Source organism: Lytechinus pictus, unplaced genomic scaffold (assembly GCF_037042905.1).
Source record: "Lytechinus pictus isolate F3 Inbred unplaced genomic scaffold, Lp3.0 scaffold_19, whole genome shotgun sequence".
NCBI lineage: Eukaryota > Metazoa > Echinodermata > Echinoidea > Temnopleuroida > Toxopneustidae > Lytechinus > Lytechinus pictus.
Window position 1 is genome coordinate 11,178,755 of NW_026974140.1, and position 25,787 is coordinate 11,204,541.

A 25,787-nucleotide genomic window follows, 5' to 3' on the forward strand; every position below is an offset into this window, starting at 1 on the left:
CGTAACAGGGGTCGGTGGCCAGGGGGGGCAAGAGCCAAAAATTTCCCGGTCATATCATGGTATGAACAGGCGTAATGGTGTAATGAGGCGACTATTTTGAGAAGGCCAGAATATATCTTTTAAAAAAGTTGCGAGCGAGCGAAGCGAGCGAGCAAAAATTTTCACCTTTTTAATACAAAAATCAAATTTTGTGATAGATTTTGACATGATATCCAGAGAATAATATATTTCATTCTTCTCTCTTTAGATTCCTTTTTTGTCACGGTGGTCTGTACGCCACTGTGAACAGAATTCGTTGCGGCAGTAGCGTGAAGAGTAAAAACCAAAACAAAACAAAAAAACAACGAGGGGCGCAGTATAGCACATGTGCTAAAAAGCTGCTTTATATATAAGTCCCGAGCGAGCGAAGCGAGCGAGAAAAAAATCAACTTTTCATGAGAATCTAACTTTGAGCTATTGTTTGACATTATTTTCAGTAATTAAAATCATATCCTTCAATTTTCCTTTGCTTTTCTTTCCTCCTTTTTTTGTTGTTCTTGTCTGTAGAACTTTTTGGGGCCATGGCCCAACCCTTCCATACGCGTTTGGGGTCCGGGGCGGAGCCCCCGGAACTTCTTGATATCAAAGCCATTTAAACCTCGCAGATTTCCGCAATTTTAATCAAATCGCGGGCATATACAGAATTTAGCTTTTACACAACACATTTATTAAACCCAGTTGCATAATGAACCAAATATTTTGAGGGGGCAAAACATAGCAATGTGGGAAAATTTTGTAAAAAGTCGCCAGCGTGCAAAGCGAGCTGGAAAAAAAAATGCCTACCGAAATTAAATTCTAATTATGTGATAGATTTTTCCATTATATTCAGCAAATAACAAATTTCATTGTTTCCATTCATTTCATTAAACGTTGTCTCCTATAATTTTTTTAGTTCCTCTTGGGTGTGGAACCACGACCCCCCCCTCCTCCTGTATGCCAGTGATTGAACGTGATTGAACGGGGGCGTTATAGAGCCATTTGAAGGTTATAGATGAAGAGCCCCCTACTGCGTGGGGTCTGGGGCAAAGCACCGGTAGCTTATTTGCATAAAATTTAGCAAGCTTGTAGCACAATGTTGTATGCAGTCCATCTTTCTTCCCGCTCTTTAATTTCAATCATCGGCAGCCCGGTCGTGTTATTTTTTTTTTCTTGTCCCTTTTCTTTGTTTTCCAATTTAGCTTTTGAATAATTACATTCTACCTTCGTTTCCCGCTAGTGTTTGCCATTTTGCCATCTTAAAATTTATTTCCCACCGTGCTATTGCATTACATAGGCCTATTTCTCAATGATTTGTTCTTTCTCAAATGTTCTTCTTTCGTACATTTTCCCGCTTTCCTTCCTTTCCCATTAAAAAATGTTTTTTCTTCGTTTTCTTTTCACTTTTCTTTTTCCCTTTCCTTCTTTCCTTTTCCCCTTTCCTTCCCCTTTCCCTTTCTTTCTCCCTCCTTTTTTTCTTTTTCCCGTTTTTCTTTTATTTTCCCGGTGAAATCCGCCAGGGGGGGCAACTTGCCCCCCCTGCCCCCCCGCCTGTTACGCCACTGATCAGGAGGGCTAAAGATATTCGTTCGACCCAACCTATTCGAATTTTTTCAATTTGATATTGCTGATTGACAAAAGTGTATGAATATGATTTAAAATCTAACACTGATTCTAGAAATGATTCTAGAAATGGTAACTACTGCACTTCCTTTGCCCAAATTGGGAAGATATATCAATGAATTGGAACTATTTTTTGACTGGCGGAAGAATTGGGGCTATTTTACTGTTTCAGTTGATGAATTTGATCCCATCATAGTTATCTTCATAAATGGCGATTTATCTTTAAAATGAGCTGGCTACGATACCCTTCTCTGGTCAGATATGGAATGTCAGATATATATCCTATCCAAAGGTAGTAAACATTCGACCCTCTAATTTCACATTTATTTTTTATGAATTTTTCTTAATATTTTAAAACACAAGTCTATGGGGAAAGTTTTACGCGCGTGACACCACGAGATGAAAACTTTGATCATGCTATTATTTTTAGGTTTCTCTGTCTTTAATACCACAGTCACATTGGCGTGACCGACCAGAGGGCGAACAATTAAAGACACACTATAGGTCAGTTTGGAGTCAGTTTCGATCATGATTGTGTCTGTGGCATCAAAAAGAGTCCTGTTAATCAATCAAACACAAAAATGCCTTAAAAATGTTTTTAAAACGAGTAAGATGGGTGGAAAGCACTGTTAGTCATCAGTAATTTTCCACCATAACGTATCTCCCATCTCGTCAAGTAGATGGCACTTAAAACTTCAGTACAGTCCACATACTAAGCTATACAACGAACATGACGAGTAGCCCTGTTAGAAAGAACATACACTGTTAAAAATAAAACTGTAAAAACAGTAATTATTACTGGCAGCGGGGACTCACAAACAGTATGAACAGTTAAAAAACAATGGGCTGTAAAAATGCAAAAATATTGGATAACTCTTACAAAATCGCACCATTTCAACATTCATTTAACATGAAAATCGCCGTTAATTTACAAATACGAACACTATTTATACGATAGGTGCACGGCAATCAACGAAAAAACACGATGGTTCGTTGGTATTTTTACAAAGATGATTATATATACTTTGTTATACATTTAACTTGTAATTCTACGTTACATATCACTGCATATAGTACGTTTGGTTTGTTGAATCATTGTGTCGTCTGTTATCAAAAATGTAAACATCCTATGAATTTACGATTTTTATCTGTAAAATTACTAGTATTTTTAACAGTGTAAATTCATTCACTGTGATCACAGTGTGTTCACATAATGATAGCGGACGATGTGAAAATATTATTCACATGCACTGTTGAAATGCCAAATTTAAAAGTGTGAAGGGGATTTCAAATTGTGTTCCACACTGTGAACACTATGTTCACAGTAGGGAGGAAACAGACCCCGATATAATCACCCCTCTTCCCAAAATATTAATAATTAAAAAAAACGATCTCACCTCGATGTGTATAATATATTTCCCTCTGGTGATATCCGGAACATCCTATTTGGTGTGGTCACACTGTGCTTGATAGCTTCCTTGCCGTTATAGAAGTAAGTATCCGGATACCAGATCGTATCTAACATGACCGTGTTCAGACGGAGCTCATCGAAGGTAGTGACGTTGAACTTTAACCTTGGGTCATTCCACCTCTGACGGAAGAACATATCAATCTGAAACTCCTGAAATAGGGAGAAAGAGGGGTTTTATGCATGGGGGTAAGGTCCACACAGAAACAAGGATTGTTTCCAACTTGTGTTTACTGATCAAGTACGTAGGACCTATTTTTCTCATTATTTTTGTTTAAATGTTAGATGCCTAGCTGGTCTTGTCAGTTTCATTGCCCTCATTTTTCTAAGAAATTGATAAAAACAAACAAAAATCCTCCATCAAAATAAATGTACAATAGGATTGTCGCCGTATTTTTACATTGTTATTTTGTATAATTTTTTCATTCGATGGAAGATTGCCTTTTTAAACTTTCAACTCTCCAACAATTTAGATATTCATATTTCATAATAAGGATATTTCGGTTGTGACATCACGATCTCCCTCATTTGCTTACTGCCTCCGTTTAGTATCTACATGTAAAACAACAACACCACCAACAAAAAACTTTAAGCGGCTCAAATCGTTTTCACTACAGTGGTTGAGCCTATAATGTATAGACGGTTTTCTCTATGACAGGGGAAATCCAGCTTTATTTGGTCTGTACTTAAAAAGGATCGGTGTTATTCTACTTGCTTGAATGAAACACGACAAGAAATATTGATATAATTTTTATACCAAAAATATAGGGCATGAAGATAGTCTCAAATCAAGACAAAGATTGTGGTCTATACAAAGGTATATCCTGTACATAGAACGAATCTCGCTAAGTCGAACGAATACTCATATTTCTGGAAATAAATAGTGCCTCTTTTTTTAGCTATATAGTCTGGATATATTTTTGAAAAATTGAAAACCTACTTGAGGCAAACATCGTACAGCTTTTCGTGATTATTAAGCATTGAGGAAATGGGCTCACGAACTTAAAGTTCAAGTCTACCTCATTCGAATTAATAGAGAAAATCCAAAATAGCATAGCGCTGAAAATTTTATCAAAATCGGATGTAAGATAAGAAAGCTACGATATTTTAGAGTTTCGCTTGATTTTTACAAAACAGTGAGATGCACAACTCAGTGACATGCACATGAGATGGTCGATGATGTCCCTCACTCTCTATATTTCTTTTGATTTCTATTGTTTGAATTATACCATATTTCATTTTTTTTTACAGATTTGACAGTATACCAACTTGACTGAAGCATGTAGTATCAAACAATGCTACTTCCACACGATCATGGAGGAATTAATCGTTGTTCCACTTGACAATGAGGAGAAAATTAGGATATATCATATTTGATATAATAAAATACAAAAGAAATAGTGAGTGGGTGATGTCATCAGTCTCCTCACTAGCATACCGACTAGGATGTGCATAAAATTAATGTTTTGTGAAATTAAGCGAAACTTTATAACTGTCATAACTTTCTTATTTTACATCCGATTTTGATGAAATTTTCAGAGTTATGCTTGTTGGATTTTTCTATTTTTATTCAAATCAACTTTTGTTGGGGTGGACTTGTCATTCATTCAATGAATGATAAAATTACCAATTTATGTCACTTTCGTTAAATTGTTTTCTCTAATGATAATCTGTGTTCCAAATAAAGACATTCATCAGAAAACAATTCACCAACTTTAATTCTAAACAAAAAAAAACAATATAAAGAATGAAATACAAGGACATTATCAATTTTATGCGCATCGACGAAGGCTACCAATGTGGGGAGTGGATCTCGGTCATGTTCGATTTATTCCTGATGGAATATTTCAATCTAAATGGATATGTGATTGTTTTGGCAATAGGGTTGGGCTAGGATAAGCTTGTGGTAGACTGTATAACCATATAAACTCTGATAGATTTTCAAATCAAAATATAGATTATGTATATGTACGTAATGTATGCTTAGAAGTTACTTGTTGCAATTCAACGATGTTTATGCTATATCGTTTTTTTCTAGTTTTACCTCAACCGCGTCCGCCATGCTTGGATAATACTTATTAGCCTATAACATTGGGCCTTCGGCTTCGCTGTAGTTACCCTTTTTTTGTTGCTTTAATGGTTTGAAAAATATTTCCCTTTAAATCTTACACATTCTGTTTTTGAAACAAGGACAAGCTCGGGGGGGGGGGTGGGAGTAAGGGGCTTATCCAAAGTTTTGGAAGGAGGGAACAGAACTATGACATACCCCTGTTATATAGAAGTCTTGAATTACGTAAATAGACTCAACTTGGCAAAGATAATCGCTATAAACGCTCGATCGGAAAGTCTAAATTCAGGGTGGATTGAGGCAGCATTCGCGCTCTGGCTTGGAACTATATGATGATTATTGTCAATGTTGAGTCGCATGACCATTAAAAATCATATTTTTAATATAAAAATATTCATTGAAAGACGTACAGTACTTCCAACTATTTATATTTGTCAGTCGCTAGCTCCGTTCGTTGACGATACTAAAATAAAGTCAAACTGTCTATAGCAGTCACGTGCTCATAGCAGACACTAACATTTTTTATAGTTATTGCTGGTAATGTGACAAAATTGTGCATTATTTACAGTAATATTCGGCAGATGTGGTGATTAGAGCAATTTGGATTTTATATTTTTTTCTCGGCTTATAATTTTCGATCATGAAAATGTATTTCTTAAAAAATATCTCCTCCTTCGTATCATCCGCTGTGATGATATTAAGATACAGGAGGTTTTAGAAAGCAATCGAGTTTAGAAAAAGCCAGAGACAATAATAAAACAAGTTTTAAGAAGTCTAGGCTCTGATGTATTTTGATGACGATGAAATAAAACTGCAATTTTTGCTGCATTCGCTCATTCCACTATATACGGAGGATACACCATGTACACTGGAAGGTAGTAGGAATACAAGCAAAATCAGCAATATTGATCGTCCAGTGACATCTCTAATAATATAGCGACCTTTTACCCCTCGAGTTTCGAATTTTATACAGCAGATTTTTTATTATTATTATTTTTGGGGAGGGGGAGGGTTCATCTCATCCCCTGCCGCCCCCCCCCCCCCCCCCGTGGGACCACAGATCTCACGAAAACGCCGCTCATCATCGGGGAAAGAAAATTATAGCCTTCCTTAATTCCCACCGAGAAAGTTAAATATAATAACAATTCCCACCGAGAAAGATAAATATAATAACAATGTACTATTAAAATGATTTCAGAGCACCTTCATGCATATTACGCTATATTATTATTGCATAGCTTAGAAATCAACCGGGTTCTAGTTTCACTTCCTTTTAAGAATTAAGTTTAATCTCCAATAATTGTTTGGTTCTCCGCCCCTTAACTTACCATATCAATCTCAATAACTGGTCCAATACTTAGTACAAAGATATCAGATCTCACAATCACGGGCGTTCCTGTAGAAAACAATAAGAATTAAAATAAAAACTTTAAAAATGATTCGTCGTATACCTTTGAAACTAATCACCAATCAATGTTCTCTGCTCTCAAACATTATAAAAATAATCATTTCACTTTCCTACAGGATTAATCGCACTTAACCTCTTTGTCATCTGCTCATCCGACTATATTTGTATTCTAAATCATGACCTTGAAAGTAAAACGACAAAAGTCTACGCAATGTTTATATTGCCAAGACTTAATTTCCGTCATAAAAAGTCGACATGGATCACAAATCACTGGTAATTTACTTTCAGAATACATTAATGGCCCGATTGCCTTCAGGCAAACCCTTCGCCCAGACAAGACAGGCTAGTCTCGATTCCATGTATACAACTTGCCGCAGATGTGTTACAGGTGTTGTATTTGGTTAAAACATGGATCCTAAATTGGGCCTAAATTATGATTAATTAAACCTAGCTTTTTTTTTACATAGATTTCGAATGGTTGAATGTAAAATCTGCAATATTGATCGTCCAGTGACAACTCATGGAGGGATATCAAGATCAAATCAAACCTAAAATCAAGACGAGGGATAACCTAAATTACCGCCCTTTCACACGGTTAAAAAAAATCGTAATTTGAATGATGATTCCAGTGAAAAATAAGGCTAATATCGAATTTTCAGCACGTGTGAAACCGAACTAGAACATATAAGCCCCCATCACACTTATTCCGAATCAAGCAGAATTGGCCGGAATGAAAGGACTATTGTTCTACCACCAGTTAGTCATTTAAATCTACTTCGAACACCGTTCGAAAATACCCCTCGAATTCGGGACGGCCAAAAGAAATGACAAATTTTTTTCGAATGCACTCAGAATGCAGTCAAAATATTTAGAATGCGCCTATAGAATGTCCAAGAATGTAGCATTAATTATCAATCTGACTCCATTGTGGTTCATTTTGACTAGTGTATGATGATTCACCTGGTCAATTTGCTAAATTTAAAGTCCAGTTTGGTGAATTCATAAGTTCCTCCAAAAAATTTCTAGATTTTTTGAATTTTTTTTTTCGTTCCAGCTTCTGCTTGATTCCTGCTGATTCCGAATAAGTGTGATGGGGGCTTTAGAATCACGAACACTAATCACAATCACGAATTCGATTTCTACTCCGGAGGTGAATTCCAGTTAAGTTTCACTCAAATTACGGTACGAATTTTATGTGTGAAAGGCTTGACCTCCAAAATATATTTTGGGGGCGGAGCTTACGTGACCTTTTAAGCATTGTATTGCGGAAATAAAAGAAAGTGCATTGTATTTGCGACGCAGTGCTTTGATTGACAAGTCACCAAGGACACATACAGCCTTCGCTCGGGAATTTGAATTCATATCACAGTTTTCGAGCGAGCGTGTGAAAGGTCCGATGATTCTATACGAATGGCGGATCATCATTTCAATGATGATTCAAGATTCACGTGTGAAAAGTCCCTTAGGAAAATCAAATCATACTTTATCAACATGACTGACTAATCCTCCATTGAATGAAGAAATACAGGTTGAATTTCACTCAGGAGCAGCTTAATCAGTCTCTCCTGCAAATCTTCCTGTCACATTGTTTTCGTTGAACTCAAATATACCCACTCCATGCCCTTGTTTATAAAGCTCCCTATTAAACGTAGGGCCTTTTCACACGTGAATATTGAATCATCATTGTAATGATGATTACAAGTCGTCTTTAGAATCATTGGATCTTTCACATGGGAAATTCGTACCGTAATTTGAGTGAAACTTAACTGGATTAGCGTTCGTGATTCGAGTTTGGTTTCACACGTGCTAAATATTTGTCATTAGCCTTATTTTTCACTGGAATCATCATTCAAATTACGATTAGTTTACGGTGTGAAAGCCTGGATACAGTGATGGTCTAACTCCCTCTGAAAACCATTAACACTAAATTTAGTTTGCCGTAATATAGCGATGCATTTAAATTGTGTATATCCTATTAGATGAAAAGGTGCGAATTTTATTTGATCTCTAGAGGAAGACTGGGTAGTTCAAGTTCTTCCCCTCTACCTTCATGACTTCCAGGATTCTTAAGGTCATGAAGGACATATTTTGTAGCAGGGTCTCTTTCAATAACACTGCCGGTTTGTTACATGAAGAATTACATTTGAACGCAGCTCAACAAATCGAACGCAAAGTCCCGAACGTGTTTTCCGATTTGTCGAAAATCAGGGTGCGTTTGATCTTTCTGAGAATTACGATTGATCTCAACTCTTAATGCAACGTGACCCAGGTCAATCCACGAGCGAAGTCAGAAGAGGCTAGCCATTGATAATAAACGAGGCATGAAAATGAGATATAATGTGACCAGACGGCCTCCAGGCTACTCCGATATTCGATGCAGAGAACGCTCTCGACTAGGTCAAGAACCTATCCCATACGAAAGAGTGAAGAGAAAGGTATGGGGGTATAGATTGCTTTGTTAATGAAAGTCCTCGCGGTGGAACCAGAATAAACGATACCTCCCACGTCTACGATTGGTCCCTAACCAGCTTTTAAATCGCTTGAAAATGCACTAATCAGGATGATAATGATAATATTGGGGGCAAACTATAATTTGTATGAACCCCAACATTCTTCTTCCTGACTTGTCTCCACTAGTAAGAGGCCACTTGGTCAAATTATAATAATATGCAACCAAGATATACTTATCTTGTATATGTATAAGTTAAATTTTAAATATTTTTCATTTTCGGCACAATGAATCATTAAGATTGAGCAATGAAGCTGCAAATCTTGGCTTGTCAATATTCAGTCAATGATTCAATCGAGACGCAAGTGGTTGTTAAAATGGCCTCGTTCAAAATCCAGACCTGGGGCCCGTTTCATAAATGACTTACAACTGTTGTAACTTTGCCATTATGGCAACTACCGTGGTAACAGGGCTCAGCAGCCGATCAGAATCAAGGTTTCCATGGTAGTTGCCATAATGGCAAAGTTACAATAGTTGTATACTCTTTATGAAACGGTCCCAAGTTCTAAAGCAATCCTAAAGAAAAATGGTGGCACGATCATCATAAACCTGCAGTAGATCTTTTAAATCATCAATAAGTAACGTAACAGGGCTCCGTAACACAAAGATTAACGATTGATCGCTTATTTGAAAGAGCAGTTTTGATTGGTTCCTAGTCAGTCTACTGAGCAAAATGCACATGTAACTATGATCTTGATAGGCGAATTCATTTAGCGACTAATCGCTAACCATTGTGTTACAGGTCCCAGGAAGTAGTGGAGATGAAGGACGAGAGCAAGGGGTGGGGAGGGGTGATTTCATATCTACTGTAGAAAGCATTATTTAACGATGAGTGCGTCCTTACTCACCCCAACTCCGAAACACAAACAACCCCCCCCCCAAAAAAAAAAAAAAAAAAAAAAAAAAAACCGACAAAGCAATATAACAAGACATATAACATTCAGTATACACCACCAACAACAATAACAAAATTCCCCGATGTCGATAGAATTATCATCATTTTGCTTAGTTGTATAATACAATGTCACATCAGGGTGTTTTAAAAGATATAGGCCAACGATGATCATTCCCATTTCCTTCCAAGCAATGAATTTTATTTTCATGAATTTAAAAACACTCATATTTTATTCGTAATGTGGCTAGTGCACGTCTTCACAATTCACTGCCAGAATCCACACGTATCATGAGTGTTAACCTCAGAAATGAATAATTCAAAATTAACCTTTAAGAGAGGATATAATTTACACCATTTGTCTTCTTATCAGAATATAATTGCCCAGTCTTGTCTCCATGTTTCCCTTCCGAAGTCTGTATGCTCTGCATACCCTATTTTTAAAGGGCAACGCTAGGTTTGTGGAAGCTATTATGAACATAATTTCATTTGTTTAATTCATATTGCGGTGACATGTATTGTAGGCCTATTAAGATGGATCGAAAAGAACCACGAAATGTAAACATGTAAATTAATTATATTTCCATCAAAGTCTTTGTGACTATTGTGCCCTTTCTTCCATCTGTCGTTTGAAGTGCATAAATACAATTTTGACATGTCTCACTTTTTAGATACTGCTTCATGTATGATTATGGACGTTAAAGATCTCTCTGCCCCCTCTCTCTTTCACTCTCTGTTTTCTTCTTCATCTTTATCTATTGTAAACATCTTGTTCACCTCCTCATGGCTTATAATCCTCTTCAATTCATTATCTTCTTCATGTATTTGTCACCTTCACCTATATATTTCATATCCATCAAATTTATTATCTGCTTTCTATATAAATCAATCTATTCAAATATGTATATGTATAATCACCGGCGCGAATCCAAGTGGTGGAACTATTCTTCAAGGGGGGGGGGGTGATCTATTGTTTCATCCCCCACTTGAATATAATGACGTCACGGATTTACACCAACGTGTATAATTCACCAATTTGCCCATCTACCTACCTATCTATCTATCTATCTATCAATCTATCTATTTATCTATCTAAAAGATCTATCTATCTATCTATCCATCCATCCGTCTATTTTTTTGTCTTTTTATTTGGACATCTCTTAACATTAATTTACCCATTTATCATTTTAACTATATGTCTATTCATCATACCCCATACTCCTCTTCTAACTATCTCCCAAGGTATGCTTTCATACAGCCTATTACATTTTTCATAGTATAATCACATTTAAAACTATCGTGTCTGCGTGTATATCGCCCCTCTCGTTGATGGAGAATAGCCTTCAGCCGTGTCTAGGTGACGTCATAAACGAAATCATGTCTTTCATAGCATCGTGCATTTTCCTTTCGTCAAATGGTTAAAGAAATTAATATGAAAGAATTGATACCATAATTGCTCTCTCGTTTTTTAAATTCATATCCTCATGAATTTTCATTTTAACATTTAAAAAGTCTGCCATTTTGTTTGTGTGTGCGTGTGAGTGTGTTAGGGTGTATGTGTGGGGGGAGGTGGGTGTGATTTATGCACTTCATATTCACGAATCTCACGAACAAATATTGAATATCACGTAAATAATCAAAAAGTACAGTAATTTTGTTAATAACCTACACTTTGCACTTTATCCATGAATGTTATGATTAATCCAGTAAACTTGAAATATTTATCAGTTATGAATCTTTTACTGGAATTCTGTGAAAATTGCAAATTTAAGTAGAAACTTATTCTCTGGACGCAGTTTCACTTGGAAAGCACGTGCTGGTGTTTCAATCGCCTGATGAAGCCAACAGTGGTTGGTGAAACGTCGTGACTACAGAGAATTGTGATTTTCTACTTCACAATTTTCACAAAATTCCAGTAAAAGATTCATAAATGATTGATACTTTGCACTTCATATTTACATAGTTTTTATTTTGTTTTATGGATACTAGCTAATATCTCTCAAGATGCGCCAATTGAACTGACATCATTGCCATTTAGAAATTGTACTGAAATCACCATCTGACAAATAAGGCAGATATTATTGCTTCCTCTCTAAAATTGTATCAATATATTATAATGATCTATTTGATTATGTGTTATACTGGCTTTTTTAGTGCAGGTTATACTGGCTGCCATCTTTAGATCTTATCCAGCCGTGTTTGACATTACCTTTAAGCCTGGAGTCAGAGAGTGATCCCTGTTAACACCGGGTGGGCTGCGGGCCTTCTACCATCCTATCACTTTATCCTTCTCATTTTATTTTATTTTTATTCCTCTCGCCTTTTCTCTCTCTTTCTCTGAAATTTCAAACAAATAGATTGGAACTGAGGAATGATTTAGTTGAGCAGGTGCTCCTTGAGCTCATGTTTTTCATTCATTTCCGATATTATCCCGATCGCCTATCGTCCTATGTATCCTTTCCTTGGAGTGGTGAAGGCGGTAGGGGGGGGGGTATTTGAGGATAAAGCGATACGTGAATTAGTCCCCTAAGCCATTTCAAAGGAAATTGTATGAGGGTGTGGGAGAGAGAAAATGTAGGGGCGGGGGAAGCCGGAGGGGGATTTGGGGACATATAGACTGTGACTGATACCCCTTTCATAAACATATCCTCCAATTAGCCGCCTAATAGTAATGCGGATAATTCAATAAAACTTGCGTTCACAAACTCCGAAAATTATCCGCATTATTTTTACGAGCGCCCGTCCTGAAAAAGGCGGATAATCGTCATGACAACTGGACACGCCCCCTCCGATGCGGTTGTGTTGGAAAATGGTGACCTTGTGACCGCACCATGGCAATTATCCGCATTATTTGGAAATACGTTCATAAACTCAAAATCTTGTCCCGATGCTGCTATTATGCGGATAATTGCAGCATCAAAATAATGCGGATAACTCTGGTCCTCCTCCGATTTTACGACCAAATCATGCTGCTATTAGCCGCATAATTGGGTTTATGAAAGGGGTCGCAAATTACTATGAATACCACTACTAATTAAACTACAACAATGACTACTACTGCTACTACTACTACTACTACTACTAATATTACTACTCATGCTACTATCAGTAGCGCAACGAGTAAAACCAAATAAGGGGGCTAGATATGGCGTATAGTGAAAATTAATAAAAAGCTGCGAGCGAAAAAGACCCTTTCAATACAAAAATCTATATTTTGACAGATTTTGACATAATAGTATTATATTTACACTAATCCTTTCAAGTTATTTTCCCCTTTTTTTCTTTATAGACGTGAATTTCTTTTTGGAAGAGGGGTTGGGGATTGGGGCAGGGTCCCAAGACCGCCATCTCTACGCCAGTGACTTCTACCATATGATACTGGTTCTTAGTCATTGATATTTCTACAATGTAGGAATAACATGAATCGTTTTGACTTTTGTTTTCATCCCTTTTATGGATCGCAACTATGCTGATAGCGAGATGATAAATTATTCAAGAAAGACTCCCTGGTGTGTCACTTTGAATTAATTTCATTTTCAATACTCAATTGTTCTGCTATATTATAGCAAGACATTATGAAAACAAAAATCATCACCATGACCACGATGTTGAAATTTGTAATGGTGATGACTATGGATGATTCGTTTGCCCATTAGATTAAATGCGCTTAAATTCGAATCTGTTCTAATTAACAGAGAAATGAAGTTATGATATCGAAGTGACAAACATTTTTTTTCAAAAAGAAGAAGAAACAAATTTGAAAAAAGAAGAAAAAAAAAGAAAACCAGAACCATTAATTACCCATACCACCTCGTGCATAACATCAAACAGTTTGCTGCAAAACTTACAAATGACTTTTATTCATATAATTATTTGATTCTAACGCTGTTTGCGTTTTTCTAATAATTTGAATGATAATTACGTTGGAATGTATACATTGTCTAATTTCTATGACAATGTTAATTTAGGTATACTATGCAGACCTGAAAAAATGGTCATACATACTATTTGTAAGTATTTATGAACGGAAAATATTTCCCACACAAAATTGTAATGTGAGAGCGAAGCGTGATCTGAAATACCTACCTGAAAAATGGAAATTTCAAACGCATATGGTATTCATGAATAGAATGTTAGGAACGACAAGTGCGAGAAGAAACCTTTTGGTGTACATTGTATATTTACTTCAGAATATTACAATGAGGATCATTCAAATTCATGGATGGACAGGTATTATCTCTCTAAACATAATAATGTGAGCGCAAAGTCAAATCCGATATTGTTATACATGTAGAGGTTTACTTTGATCACAATGGTTTGAACAGGATGAAAATATCTCTTGAAAAAATACGGCGATCGGGAGCTGTTCGTTTTCATTTTGATTGTTAGCCTATACTGACTAGAAAATGTTAACTTCAATCACTTTTTGTAATCGTGCGAGGTAAAACAGAGTGAGGAGAAGGGGGAATAAGAACAGGGAGAGAGATGGGGTCAGAGAAGGGAAGGGAGAGAGAGAAAAACAAACAGAGAGAGAGAGAGAAAGAGAGAGAGGGGGAGGAGGGGGGGGGGGGTAAAGGATCGACGCGAAGCATATTCCAATACACCCCTTCTAGTAATCGATTCAGTCGCGTCATTGACATAGATCTACATGCCTACCACGGCATAAAGCTGTCTCATCCAATTTTCTCGAAGTGTTGGATACAAATTGTAGTGAATTGCCATCCGGGATCTCACTTAATCTGCAGTATAGTCGCACGAGTCCTTACTGGGGTTAAAGTAAATAAGGACGGCTCCATGTTCCGTCAATTGTGTTCAATCAAAAACTGATGAACCATTACAAGCAAGAATGTGTTGAGCCAGTGGAGCGATGAGGGGACTTGTTTTGGAAGCATGGGATAGGAGTGCAGATTTTTAAGCAGAACCCCTTTTTATATGGGCTCATTAAACCAGTGTCTGAATATCAGATACGCCTTCTTTATGCCTCATCTACCATAGCTATCAAAAGAAGGTATAAAGGCAAACCTGCAATCAATTTAAGTCACCCTATTGTAGATCATAGGCCTGTAGTTTGTTCTTTCTGCAGGTTCTGTGAGATCGGAGAGGAAGGGGGTAATGGGACACTCTCGATCTGTGGATAGATATTTAAGAACTATGTAGGTGAGCCTGACGATGAATAAATTCATTTGTGAGTTTTAACTTCTTGGGAGACCTCCCTAAATCTGAAACAAATTGGAGCAGAAGAAGTCTAAAAAAAATGTATATTTTCAATCCAATCCAATAGTCATTTGATATAGTACCTTTTTCTTTCGGTCACATAGTGTTGCACACACACTATTCCATGTTCGGGCCTCTTAAACAATAATTCAACACCTCAGAATGATCAGCTTTACAGTCCATGCAATCCATTGTCCTCTAAGGAAAATATATGAGATTTAATGGCTTTCTTAAATGGTCAATAGAGGAGGCCGTCTTCACTGCAGAAGGTTCTACAGCAACCACAGGGAAGGGAGTTTCACCTGCAGGTCTCTTGAGAAGGTGCTGAATAAGGTATATTGATGATAATGAAGGAGAATTGCGGGCTTGAGAACGACGAATTAGAACGATATCAATGTATTCTGGACTTTGGTGATTGAGAGACTTGAAAAAGCAAAATTTTGAAGGCTATTTTGTGTCTCCCAGGCAAACAATGGAGTTGCAGTCAGAGAGGTCCTATGCGAGTCCGAAGTGGAGCAGAGAAGACAAGCCTAGAAGCCGAGTTCTGTAGTCTCTAAAAAGTCGGTGTAAGTTCTTCTGGCTAAGAACACTGAAGAGACTTTTGCAGTAGTCCAGTCTCGAAAAAGCAAGAGACTTGACAGCAACATGGCATGTTTGCTTATCAATGAAACGCCTCACTCTCCAGAGGTTAGGAATGTGATACTTGTCGTTTCTGCAGACCAAAGTGAGGTGATGGCTGATATTCGCAGAAAGCTCAAATGTTATTCCGAGATTGCGAATACACTTATTTGGCTGGAAAGATTTCTCATTGCTTGTCAGTCTGACATCCTTCGTGATAGATGATGTGGCGAAGCAGAAGCAAGAATTCAGTCTTTGCACAATTGAGTTTGAGCTTACTTGACCATGTAGACTGCATCCAGTCATGAATTTCAGTGATACAGCAGCTGAGTTTGTGAACAGAAGTATCAACTGCTACTGGGTCAGTTGGAAGAAAGTATGGTGTAGATCTGAATTTCATCTGCATACCTATTGGATCAATTTTAATTGAGAATAGAAAGTCCCTTTGGAAAAAAACATATGAAGAACATGTGAATTTTTAAAGGGGGTAAGAGAATCTGAAACCTTCTGAAAACAACAACATTAAATTCAATCATAATTCTGTAATAAAAAATCTTTATGCAAGAAAGCATGGAAAGTGTTCTCATAATAAATTAAACAAATACATTTTCTAAATTTCACATAAAAGTTCAGCGCCGGACTCTTGTAGGAAATAAAACTGTATTCATTATCTCGGACAAATCGGTGCCAGCTCTATTCTCCATAGAGAGCCTTCGTCTGTATCATCACTACAAAAACTTGTCAATTTTTTCTTCTTAACTCCTCGTCGCGACATTCCTCAACCCCTCACTACAATGGCTATACTGACACCCAAATGTTTTAATTCTCGTAACATTATCACTTGCTACAAAAGGCAAACAATCACATTAGCGATATTTACAAATTCAACAATGTTTCCGAGGCGACGAGGCAGTAGGAGAAAGATGGGATGATATCCAATTTCAAAAGAAAAAAAAAAGCCTCGGACGATCCCTCCGGTTGGAGGATCAATAACAACTTAAGTCGTTTCCTAGCGAGACACCGAGAGATAGAGATGGATTGAGAAATTGAGGAGGAGCAAAATGAAGAGATCAGAAATGACGAAGGAGAGAAAGGTTACGTGAGAAAAATTGTGTGGGAAAATAGAGTGGGACAGAGCGAGAGAGGGAGAGAGAGAGAGAGAGCGAAAGGGGGGGGGGGGTGTTGGTAAGTGAGAGATCCAAAATGTATAGCACAGTAGGCCATGCCCTGAAGTTAGCAAAGGCAATGGTCCGCTGAACGCTGGTTTTAAATTAAGCTGTTTGAGCCTATGCTAAAATTATGGAAAGCCAAGGATGTCAAATCAAAAAAATATGTAATAAATATTTCATATTTTTATATACTATTTCCTTTTTAAAATGGTATAGGGTAAAGAAATTAATTTAGTTATCATTGCCAAACAATGTTTAATCTTTGGTTACTTGTGCTGATAATAATTGTTGACTATAATTTTATCACACTTGGCCATCCACAGTTAAACTAAATAATTCGACCACAGTTGAAGTTAAACCGGCCTAATAAATGAAGCGCGTTCTTATCGCACCAACTCCCCCATGTAATGTGTGTTCATATCTTACGAAGATAGCTTTCATTATCTTTAAGATTACATCCTATCTTTTAATCGATATCACTTGGTATCAAAATCACTCTAAACCTATCTATGTTCTTTTTTTATTCTATGTATTTTCATTTCAACTATTTTTTAAATAAATATGCATTCATCTTAGCAAAAGGAAACGTTATGCTTCAGAAGGAAATGATCAAACCAGTTTGCACTTCAATTTGGAAGGGGAGCACATTCTAATTTAAAGTTGTTATAATAAGAATAACGCAATACACAGACACGACAACCCATGTTTCTGCTATACTGATCTTGTAATTGTTGGGGCTGGTAGTGGTCGTTGACGTTGCATGATGTTTACATAGTTTGTATAATTTTACATTATTTTGTCCTCTTATCTTATTTCAAGACGGGGTTAAGTGCACTTACAACTCAAAGGTCGTGGGGGCGTCGTGGTCTAGTGGTTATGCCTCTCGTCTTCCAACCTGAAGGACGGGGGGTTCGATTCCTAGCCATGCTTTCCCTCGTCAAGAAATTTACCCACATTGTGCTGCCTTTAACCCAGGTGAGGTGAATGGGTACCCGGTAGGAGGAAATTCCTTGAATGCTTCAGCGCCTACAGGCAGCCGAGCTGTTCTCCCAGCTGGACCCGCCGCGGCGGGTCAAGCTGGGAGAACAGTTATCGGAACTGACGTGGCTACCCTGGGTAAATATACCATTATGATTGTCATCATTATTATGCTCTAATTGTCTCGACTATGATAAGTAGGTCACCATCGGTTCTGTGATGTACTCGGGTATTTAGTATCCAGTGATACTACGTGCAATCACTTGTCGCAGGACACGTGTCATACAGACCTTGGTCTGACCTCAGGTGGATTTGAAGTTAAAAGGGCATGAGTGTAAAGGCATCCACATGACTATTTGTACTCCTCCGAGTGAATGGGTGTGTGGGTGTGTGTGTGTCAGGTGGTATCTCAGACCTTCCAAGTCGTTCCAGAATGAACGACGTTTTCTGACGACCGTTGGCTGATTAAATAGACGCTTGTTTGCACTGCAATTTGCCTCTCAAAAGACCGCGATCGAACATCCATTCCGCCATTTTGATTTTCACTCCCTGTCATCTTCACGCGCTCTTTATTTCTTTTTTCTAAAGTCGATCATCTTTTAATCTCTTTAATCATGAAAAACTTTGCAATATTAATCTCCTGCAGACACAATAACACAAAACAAAAACGAAATTGCGGCATTAGGTAATTAATCATATTTTCCTCACTAAATAATGCTCACCATAAGAAAATGATAACAAATAATATTGATGTCAAAGTAAATTTTCATCTCGTGATTTTATCATGTTTATTCTAACGTGCATGTTACTGAACAGTTGAGGTAGAAAGAGAGAAAGGACAGAAAAGAAGGGGAAAGAAGACGAGGGAAATATAAAAAAAGAAAGAAAATTCGATTGTGGAGAGAGAGGAAGAGAGAGAAAGGGAGAGAGAGAGAAAGAGAGAGACAGAGGAGAGGGGCGGGATGAGACAGATATTGGATTAAAGATTGGAGTTACTGACACCAGCCAAATGAAATCTTTCCATTCTATTCGTCCCTCCACTCATTCTTTTCGTGTCTCCTAAAAGTGCTTTTAACTTGATTAAAAACATACAATTGTCTCTGTATTCTTCATGACGGGAGATGCCTACGGGAAATATGTTGTTTAAATATTACGTGACGACAATAATTCGCTGCTTGTCCACTCTAGATGAGAGAGAAAATGAAATTGTAGCCAAACATGAGCGGGATCCTGAGACCCATATTTTAGCTTTTCTTGAATGCATAAACTAGATGTTAGTGAAACACACAACAGGATATGGCGTTGTGTGTAAACAAATATACAAATCAATGATATCTCGAAAATGCGGATTTCTTTCGATGGAGCAGCGACGAAAATCTCAATATTCAAACATGTTGAACATACTATGTAACGGTGCAACATGATACATTCTTCTTGGTTTGCCTTTTTCTCACCCTCTCCATAATGCTTTATCAAATTCCGTATTTCAGTGAGTTAACATTGTCATTACATGAATCTTAATGAATAGGGGTAGACTATGTACGATCGCCCTGTTTTAGAGGCTTGCTTACCATTTGAAGGTGTCGAATGAAAATCACAATGTATACACTTATTGATGTCAGTCTCGTAAGAGGATATGTGAGATGATTATCGAGCAAAGTTTGTGGGTCTTAATGCATATCCTCCATTATCAAATTGACAGACAAGGACTCTGTTGAAGCAGCGCACAGTGGGCCAGAATGAGTTGAAAGTGCGCCAAAATTATATTCCGAGTTGTATTTTTACTTTAACATGTTAAGGGTATTTTGGGGCGTAGAATCGACTGAACATAATTTAAAGCCGATTTGACGTCAACTTGATGCCAAATTTTGATAGGCTACTTAAAACCTATCTGTGAAAAGACAAATACGCTAAACAGGTGTGTAGTATATAAACTTTGTGTTATGTGCTACTTTCAATTCAATTCAATTCTTTTTATTTCATTTCAATTCAAAACACAATACAAAGTAATATAAAACAATACAAATACAAGTACAATTTTACAGAAGGGCATTCTTACTTCGTAAAACAGACCAAAAAAAAAAAAACCAGTATAATATAGAGCATAAATGGAAATGAGGGGGATCCACTAAAAAGCAAAGCTTGTAAAGTGTGGATCCCCCTTGGAAATGAAGAAAATATAATCGACTTATTATATGCGTACATGCATGTATTACAGGAAAGAAAAAGAGAAAAAAAAGAAATCATATTGATGGAAACATAATTACTGAACAAATGCAAAGCTTTTCACACTTTCAGATTGACCAGAGTGAATGTTGGTTTATGCTTCTCACATGCCTGAAAAGTGTGTATGAGATGCCGAAAATAATTTTATGGCATCAAAATGATCATTAATTAGATTTATTAAAAACAATAATAAAAAATAAATAAAAAATATGAAAAATATTAACCGGGCTTTATCAAGCTGTGTTGACTTGTGTAAAACGCAGAGTATATAACACGACGAATGTATCACTATGAGGAGGGTTTTTGGCTGAAATTATTCTACAAGTAAGTTTTATCTCTGGAAGAGTTGTGGTTATAGCCCTTATTTGCGTTAGCAACCTTTACTATGTTTACATTAGGCCCGGAATTCATGTCATTTTCATGGAATGGAAGGGGGGAATCGTCCTCGCTGTGCAAAAGCGAACGGCAATGTACACCTATACTACGACGACTGCGCGGTATAAAAATGACCGTTTTTTGAACAGGTTTTTGGGGGTGTTGTGTCAAGTAAAATCGGCTCTAACATAAAAACGGGCAAAAACGGGCAGATAAATTTGGTATCGACTTTAAGCTTAGACATCGGGAAAAATGATGCTGAATTTAGACGGAAATCCACGGAAATCCAAACGTTTCTAATGTAAATGCAAAAAACATGGATTTTCAGCCTATTTCGAGGAATAATCATCCTATAAACCTCCTGAAAGGTGTCTTTTATCTACTTTGAACCCTTTCACACGAAAAAAGAATATATCAGGATTATGTGGGAGCCATTTCAGATTCCTACATAAAAAACTTTCCGTGAAATGGCCTGTTTTTCAACTAGGTTGTCAAATACGCGAGATTTCGCCAAATGTCACATTTTACGATTTGAGGTAGAAAATTAACAACCTTTACGCAAATTCCGGAATGAAATATTTTGCTGAAGTATTCTTCATAGTGTTGTCTTTCAGCTGGGCATGACAAAAATTAAAAATCTGAAATTGCCCAAAATGACTTTTGGCGCACTTTTGTTTCGCCCCGGCCCACTGCAGCGCCCAGAGACGATAGGTCATTCATTATTCCTTACTTCTTTATTGTCGATCGGCTAATGAAACACTTGGAGCAAGTTAGCATTTGTGAAAGCACAAAAATCAAAGAATAAGATCAACAAAAATTTGAGTAAAATAGGACTAGCAATAGAAGAGTTATGAGCATTTGAATGTCGAGATCACTAATGCTATGGAGATCCTCCCATTGGCAATGCGGCCAAGATCTATGATGTCACAGATGAACAACTCTCCCCTTTTGGACACTGAAAATATATCCCAAAATATATCTTTTTGCTCATTCTAATCATATGACAAACGATTCATCAATGATATAATGTTGTGAAACCTCTGTACTTGTCCTCTCATAAAGGGAACACCTCACCTTGTGATAGACTCTATAAAAGTGAGAATATAAGTGAAATAAGTACTAAAGTAATCAGGGAGTTGTACGTGTGTGACATCACAGATCTTGGTCGCATTGCCAATGGCAGGATCTACATGGCATTAGTGATCTCAATATTCAAATGCTCATAACTTTCTTCTTATTCATTCAATCTTCTTCAAACTTTCAACAATATGTTTCTTTGATTTTTCTCTTTGATATGGATTCAGCTGGTTTCAAGGGTTTCATTCTCCTTTAATCATATCTTCTGTGAAATAGGAAATAATTTCATTATGGCCCAAATTTTATGAATATCGGACTACAGATACAAAAAGATAACCTTTACTTAATTTATTCCTCTTTCAAATGACGTATAGTTTGTCAAATTAGCAGGACTTTGGTCATGCAAAGTTCCATTCCTATAGAATACGGTAAGAACATGAGCCAAGACAGTAGTGTTTCTTACTGCAACAATATCCAAGTCTCAATGATCACCACAATACATCTTACATTTCTAAGACACTGCCGGCGAAATTTATACTTTAGACATGTTAGAGTTCGCCCCGGGGCTCCTATATATCGTGCCCTATATCTGTGAATTGGAACAGCAATCAATAATTCGTTAACTTTGGTTCATTGAGGCTAACTGAGAAAATATTAGATGTTCGAGACTGGGTGGAACAGATGCATGAAAGAAAACAATGGGGGATCGATGCTCAGGCTACCAAATATGTGCTCCTTATATTAAAAATAAATAAGGGAGGTTTTGGTTGGGCATTGGGTTGGAAGATTGAGGTAGTTATGTCTTCTGTTAAAGTGCAATTTAGTGATGTGTAATTTAACCACAAGGCGGTTGCTGTAGCGTTTATACCCTTTTTCCAGCTCCGTTTCATTGCGGGATAGCTAATTGTATCCAATATATTTGGCAATAGGAGTAACGCCCCTTTCTCTGATAAACATGGTTAGAAGTATAATTACTGACAAAGGCAAGCCAAGCGATTATTGTAAAGAGAGCATAATGTGTTTGATAAAACGTACACAAATATTAGCCTTTTTCGTTCCATTTCATGTCTATTTTAACAATTCTGCGAAACCGCGCCCTCTTCTGACCGAGATGTTAACTCCAATCAATGTTGTATCCAATGCACCAGTGTACAGCGAAGCGTCACCTCACTGTTCATGCGCTATATTGTTTATGTATCTCATTGTTTTTTTTCTTCAAATTATGTGTCAAAATTTGATTCACCTGGATTCTGGCATGAATGAATAAATCTTGTTTTCAATACAAATAAGGAATTACCCAGAAGAAAATTAACAACATCAATACCAGGAGTTTGTCACGCTATTAATGTGTGATACTTATCGATATATTTTAAATCTCGAACTTGTGGCATAACATTTTTGTAATAATTTTTCATCACACAAAGAAATCAAATCTGGATAAAGAAATATTACGTTTTGTCTTATTATTGATTTGATTGCGTGAAATTGAACTATGAGTAAACTTAGTCCTGTTAAAAAGTCTTATAGTACAACGCTTTCGAATGTTAGCATACGTAAACAATATTTTGCTTAAGTAAACAAGTAAGGCGAATACGAGCATTAAAATGAATTCTGTCAGATTTATAAATCAACATAATTCACAGAGATACTTTTCTTTTAAGAGTCATTCCAGTATCGAAAACATGTTCTTCTTCACGGAAACCCAACCTTCATACAACACCATGGTAACATGGCGCTACTTACTATGGTTACACGTATATTCAACGGACGTAAGGTTGCAACATGCAAATTATTCGCCACCGACACTTTAAGAAAAACAAAACTTGCATTGGTAAAGTTATAACATTGTTGAAAGTCGCGTCTTCATGAATGATAAAGCCGTTTGTGATTTTAAGTAAGACGAGGATCAGGAAAGAAGAAAAAAAATCAAAGGGTAGAAAGATCGATAGGTAGGTAAATAGAAAGACAGATGGGTATACGTATAGCTAGGATTGATGGACAAATTATGAAGAAAACATTATACTCCCGGACAGCTATACACAAGAGTAATACCATGAGTATGATGTGAGATGGAAAGAGAGTAGTGAGTTGTCCTATGTATGAAAGAAATATATATTTGGGAAAAAAGGAGGGAAATAGACGGAGAAAGAGCACATTATTACAGAAAAGAGGACAACGAATAAAAAAGGGAGACGGAAAAGTGAGACATAATGGTTGGGACAGGCATAAACTGAACGAAAGAGAGATAAGAAGAGAAACATAATGACACGGGATAATGAAACACTCTCTTGAAAAGTGCGGGAATATCATCTAGATACTATTACGCACTTGAAAGGGCCAGTATAGGTAGGAGAGTAACTCGAACTTGGAAACCAAAAGATTAAGGTATGCAGAGAACCTCAATCGAACGCTAAACGAGGGATTGGTGTAACTTTCACTGATCGAGATCCAAGTGTGTTTTTGAAGCAAAAGGTCCACTTTCCCGCCAATCCCCACGGCGGAGGCGAAATGGATGCCGAAACATCATAGGCACTGATTTTAAAGTGCTTGTCAGCGCATCCCTCGCCCCATAGGGGGATACGACTCGTCGTCGCTACAACGATACACTTCCGCTGTGCATATAGGGCGATCAATAATATTATGACATCTTGATTTTACGAGAGATACTCTGTATTGAGTACATTCAAATGTCTATTGTAAACGGTCGTGATTGTAAGGTGTTAATGACAGTGACCCCCCCCCAAAAAAAAATGGAGGGCATATATTGCATCAAGACTATTGAAAGAAAGACATTTTGTCATTCAACCTATCATAATAAAGATAAATAGGAAGGAGGAGGAGAAAGAGAAAGAGGAGGAGGGGGAAGGGGGAAAAGAAGGAGGAAGATAAGAAGGAGGATAAGAATTGAAAAAAAAATGAAGACGAAGAGAGAAAGAGGGACGGAGCATGCTGCCTATTAATATTACCTCGTATATTAGGTCTAAGGTTCTTGTCGTAGCCAGCTATAAGCTCGTTTAAGATCCTGGAGATGTTCTCACGGGCCTGCTCCTCCTTCTCCAATTCAAGATCCATCTCACTCTTTAGATCGACATCATCACCGATGTCGGCTACCGTGAAACCGTCTTCGAATCCGACTTCGTACTCATCAGGAACCGTCTGGGCCAGACAGAAGTTTCTGAAATGGAGGAACAAATCGGCGGTTTTATTCGTGTTTATGGTCTTCTATAGGCCTGTGCGTTAAATAGGCCTGCCTCCATAGGCTTCCTACAGTGTGAATTTTGGCAGGCCTATATACTTTATTTTGAATTGAATTACATGAAACATACGATGTTACTGAAAATTACTAATAATTTATGATTTTTTTTTTTTTCAAAAGGAATCTATCCCCTCTCATAAACGTCGATATCACAAACTGATACCTATGGTACAAATCTCAATCTCAATCAATTTAGATACTTTTATTATTACCCTTCCTATTTTTTCAACTCGATAAACGACACTGAATGATTAACATGGTAGCATTTGACAGTTGGCACGGTTGGCAAGGTCGAAACTCTCAAATTCTTATTCCTTGTTCATTAACAGAGTTGAGGAGATGAACATGGGCGAATCAATGACAACTGAGGACCTACTCTAAAACTACTGCTACAGTCATATCAGTGAAACCGACCCCAGATCGTCTGAAGATTTCATGTTATTACCAATGACAGACAATTGGTTGGTTTGGAGGCGGTTTCACTGGTGTAACTGTGCATCGCCTGTGACGTCTGAAGAGCCGATCTCAACCTGACACTCGAATGCAATCAATAAAGTGGCGAGGGGGAAAAACTCCGACACCATTAGTTATATTGAAAATCTGATTTATGATGAATCAGAATTAAACATACCCATAAACATAAGGGAAGCAATAAAACAGATGCTGCAACTTTAGCCTACGCATTACGAGAAAAACTCGGACATAAATCAGAGTTCTGCAAATGGACATATTGACATTTGGACTGGAGAGAGAGAGACCCCGTATAGTTGTCGACACAATTTGGAGTATGTCATGTGGTGGAGTATGTCTAATCATTTAGAAACTTGTTATTAATATTGTACTCATGAAATATCAAATAATTCGTTATATAATGACAGTATGATTGAAATA

At 37.2% G+C, this 25,787-nt stretch overlaps 1 protein-coding gene across 1 annotated transcript in view; it reads right to left on the minus strand.

Moving 5' to 3' along the window:
* The window catches only part of LOC129260665 (gamma-aminobutyric acid receptor subunit alpha-2-like), a 33,883-nt gene extending 8,403 nt beyond the window's left edge, over positions 1 to 25,480 (minus strand). Inside the window, exons 1-4 of the mRNA XM_054898619.2 lie at positions 25,380 to 25,480; positions 24,607 to 24,815; positions 6,503 to 6,570; positions 3,036 to 3,259 (exon numbers count right to left, since the gene is read on the minus strand). Coding sequence (XP_054754594.1) covers positions 3,036 to 3,259; positions 6,503 to 6,570; positions 24,607 to 24,815; positions 25,380 to 25,480 — 602 coding nt within the window. The remainder of the gene's footprint in view (positions 1 to 3,035; positions 3,260 to 6,502; positions 6,571 to 24,606; positions 24,816 to 25,379) is intronic.
* Positions 25,481 to 25,787: the final 307 nt, after the last annotated feature.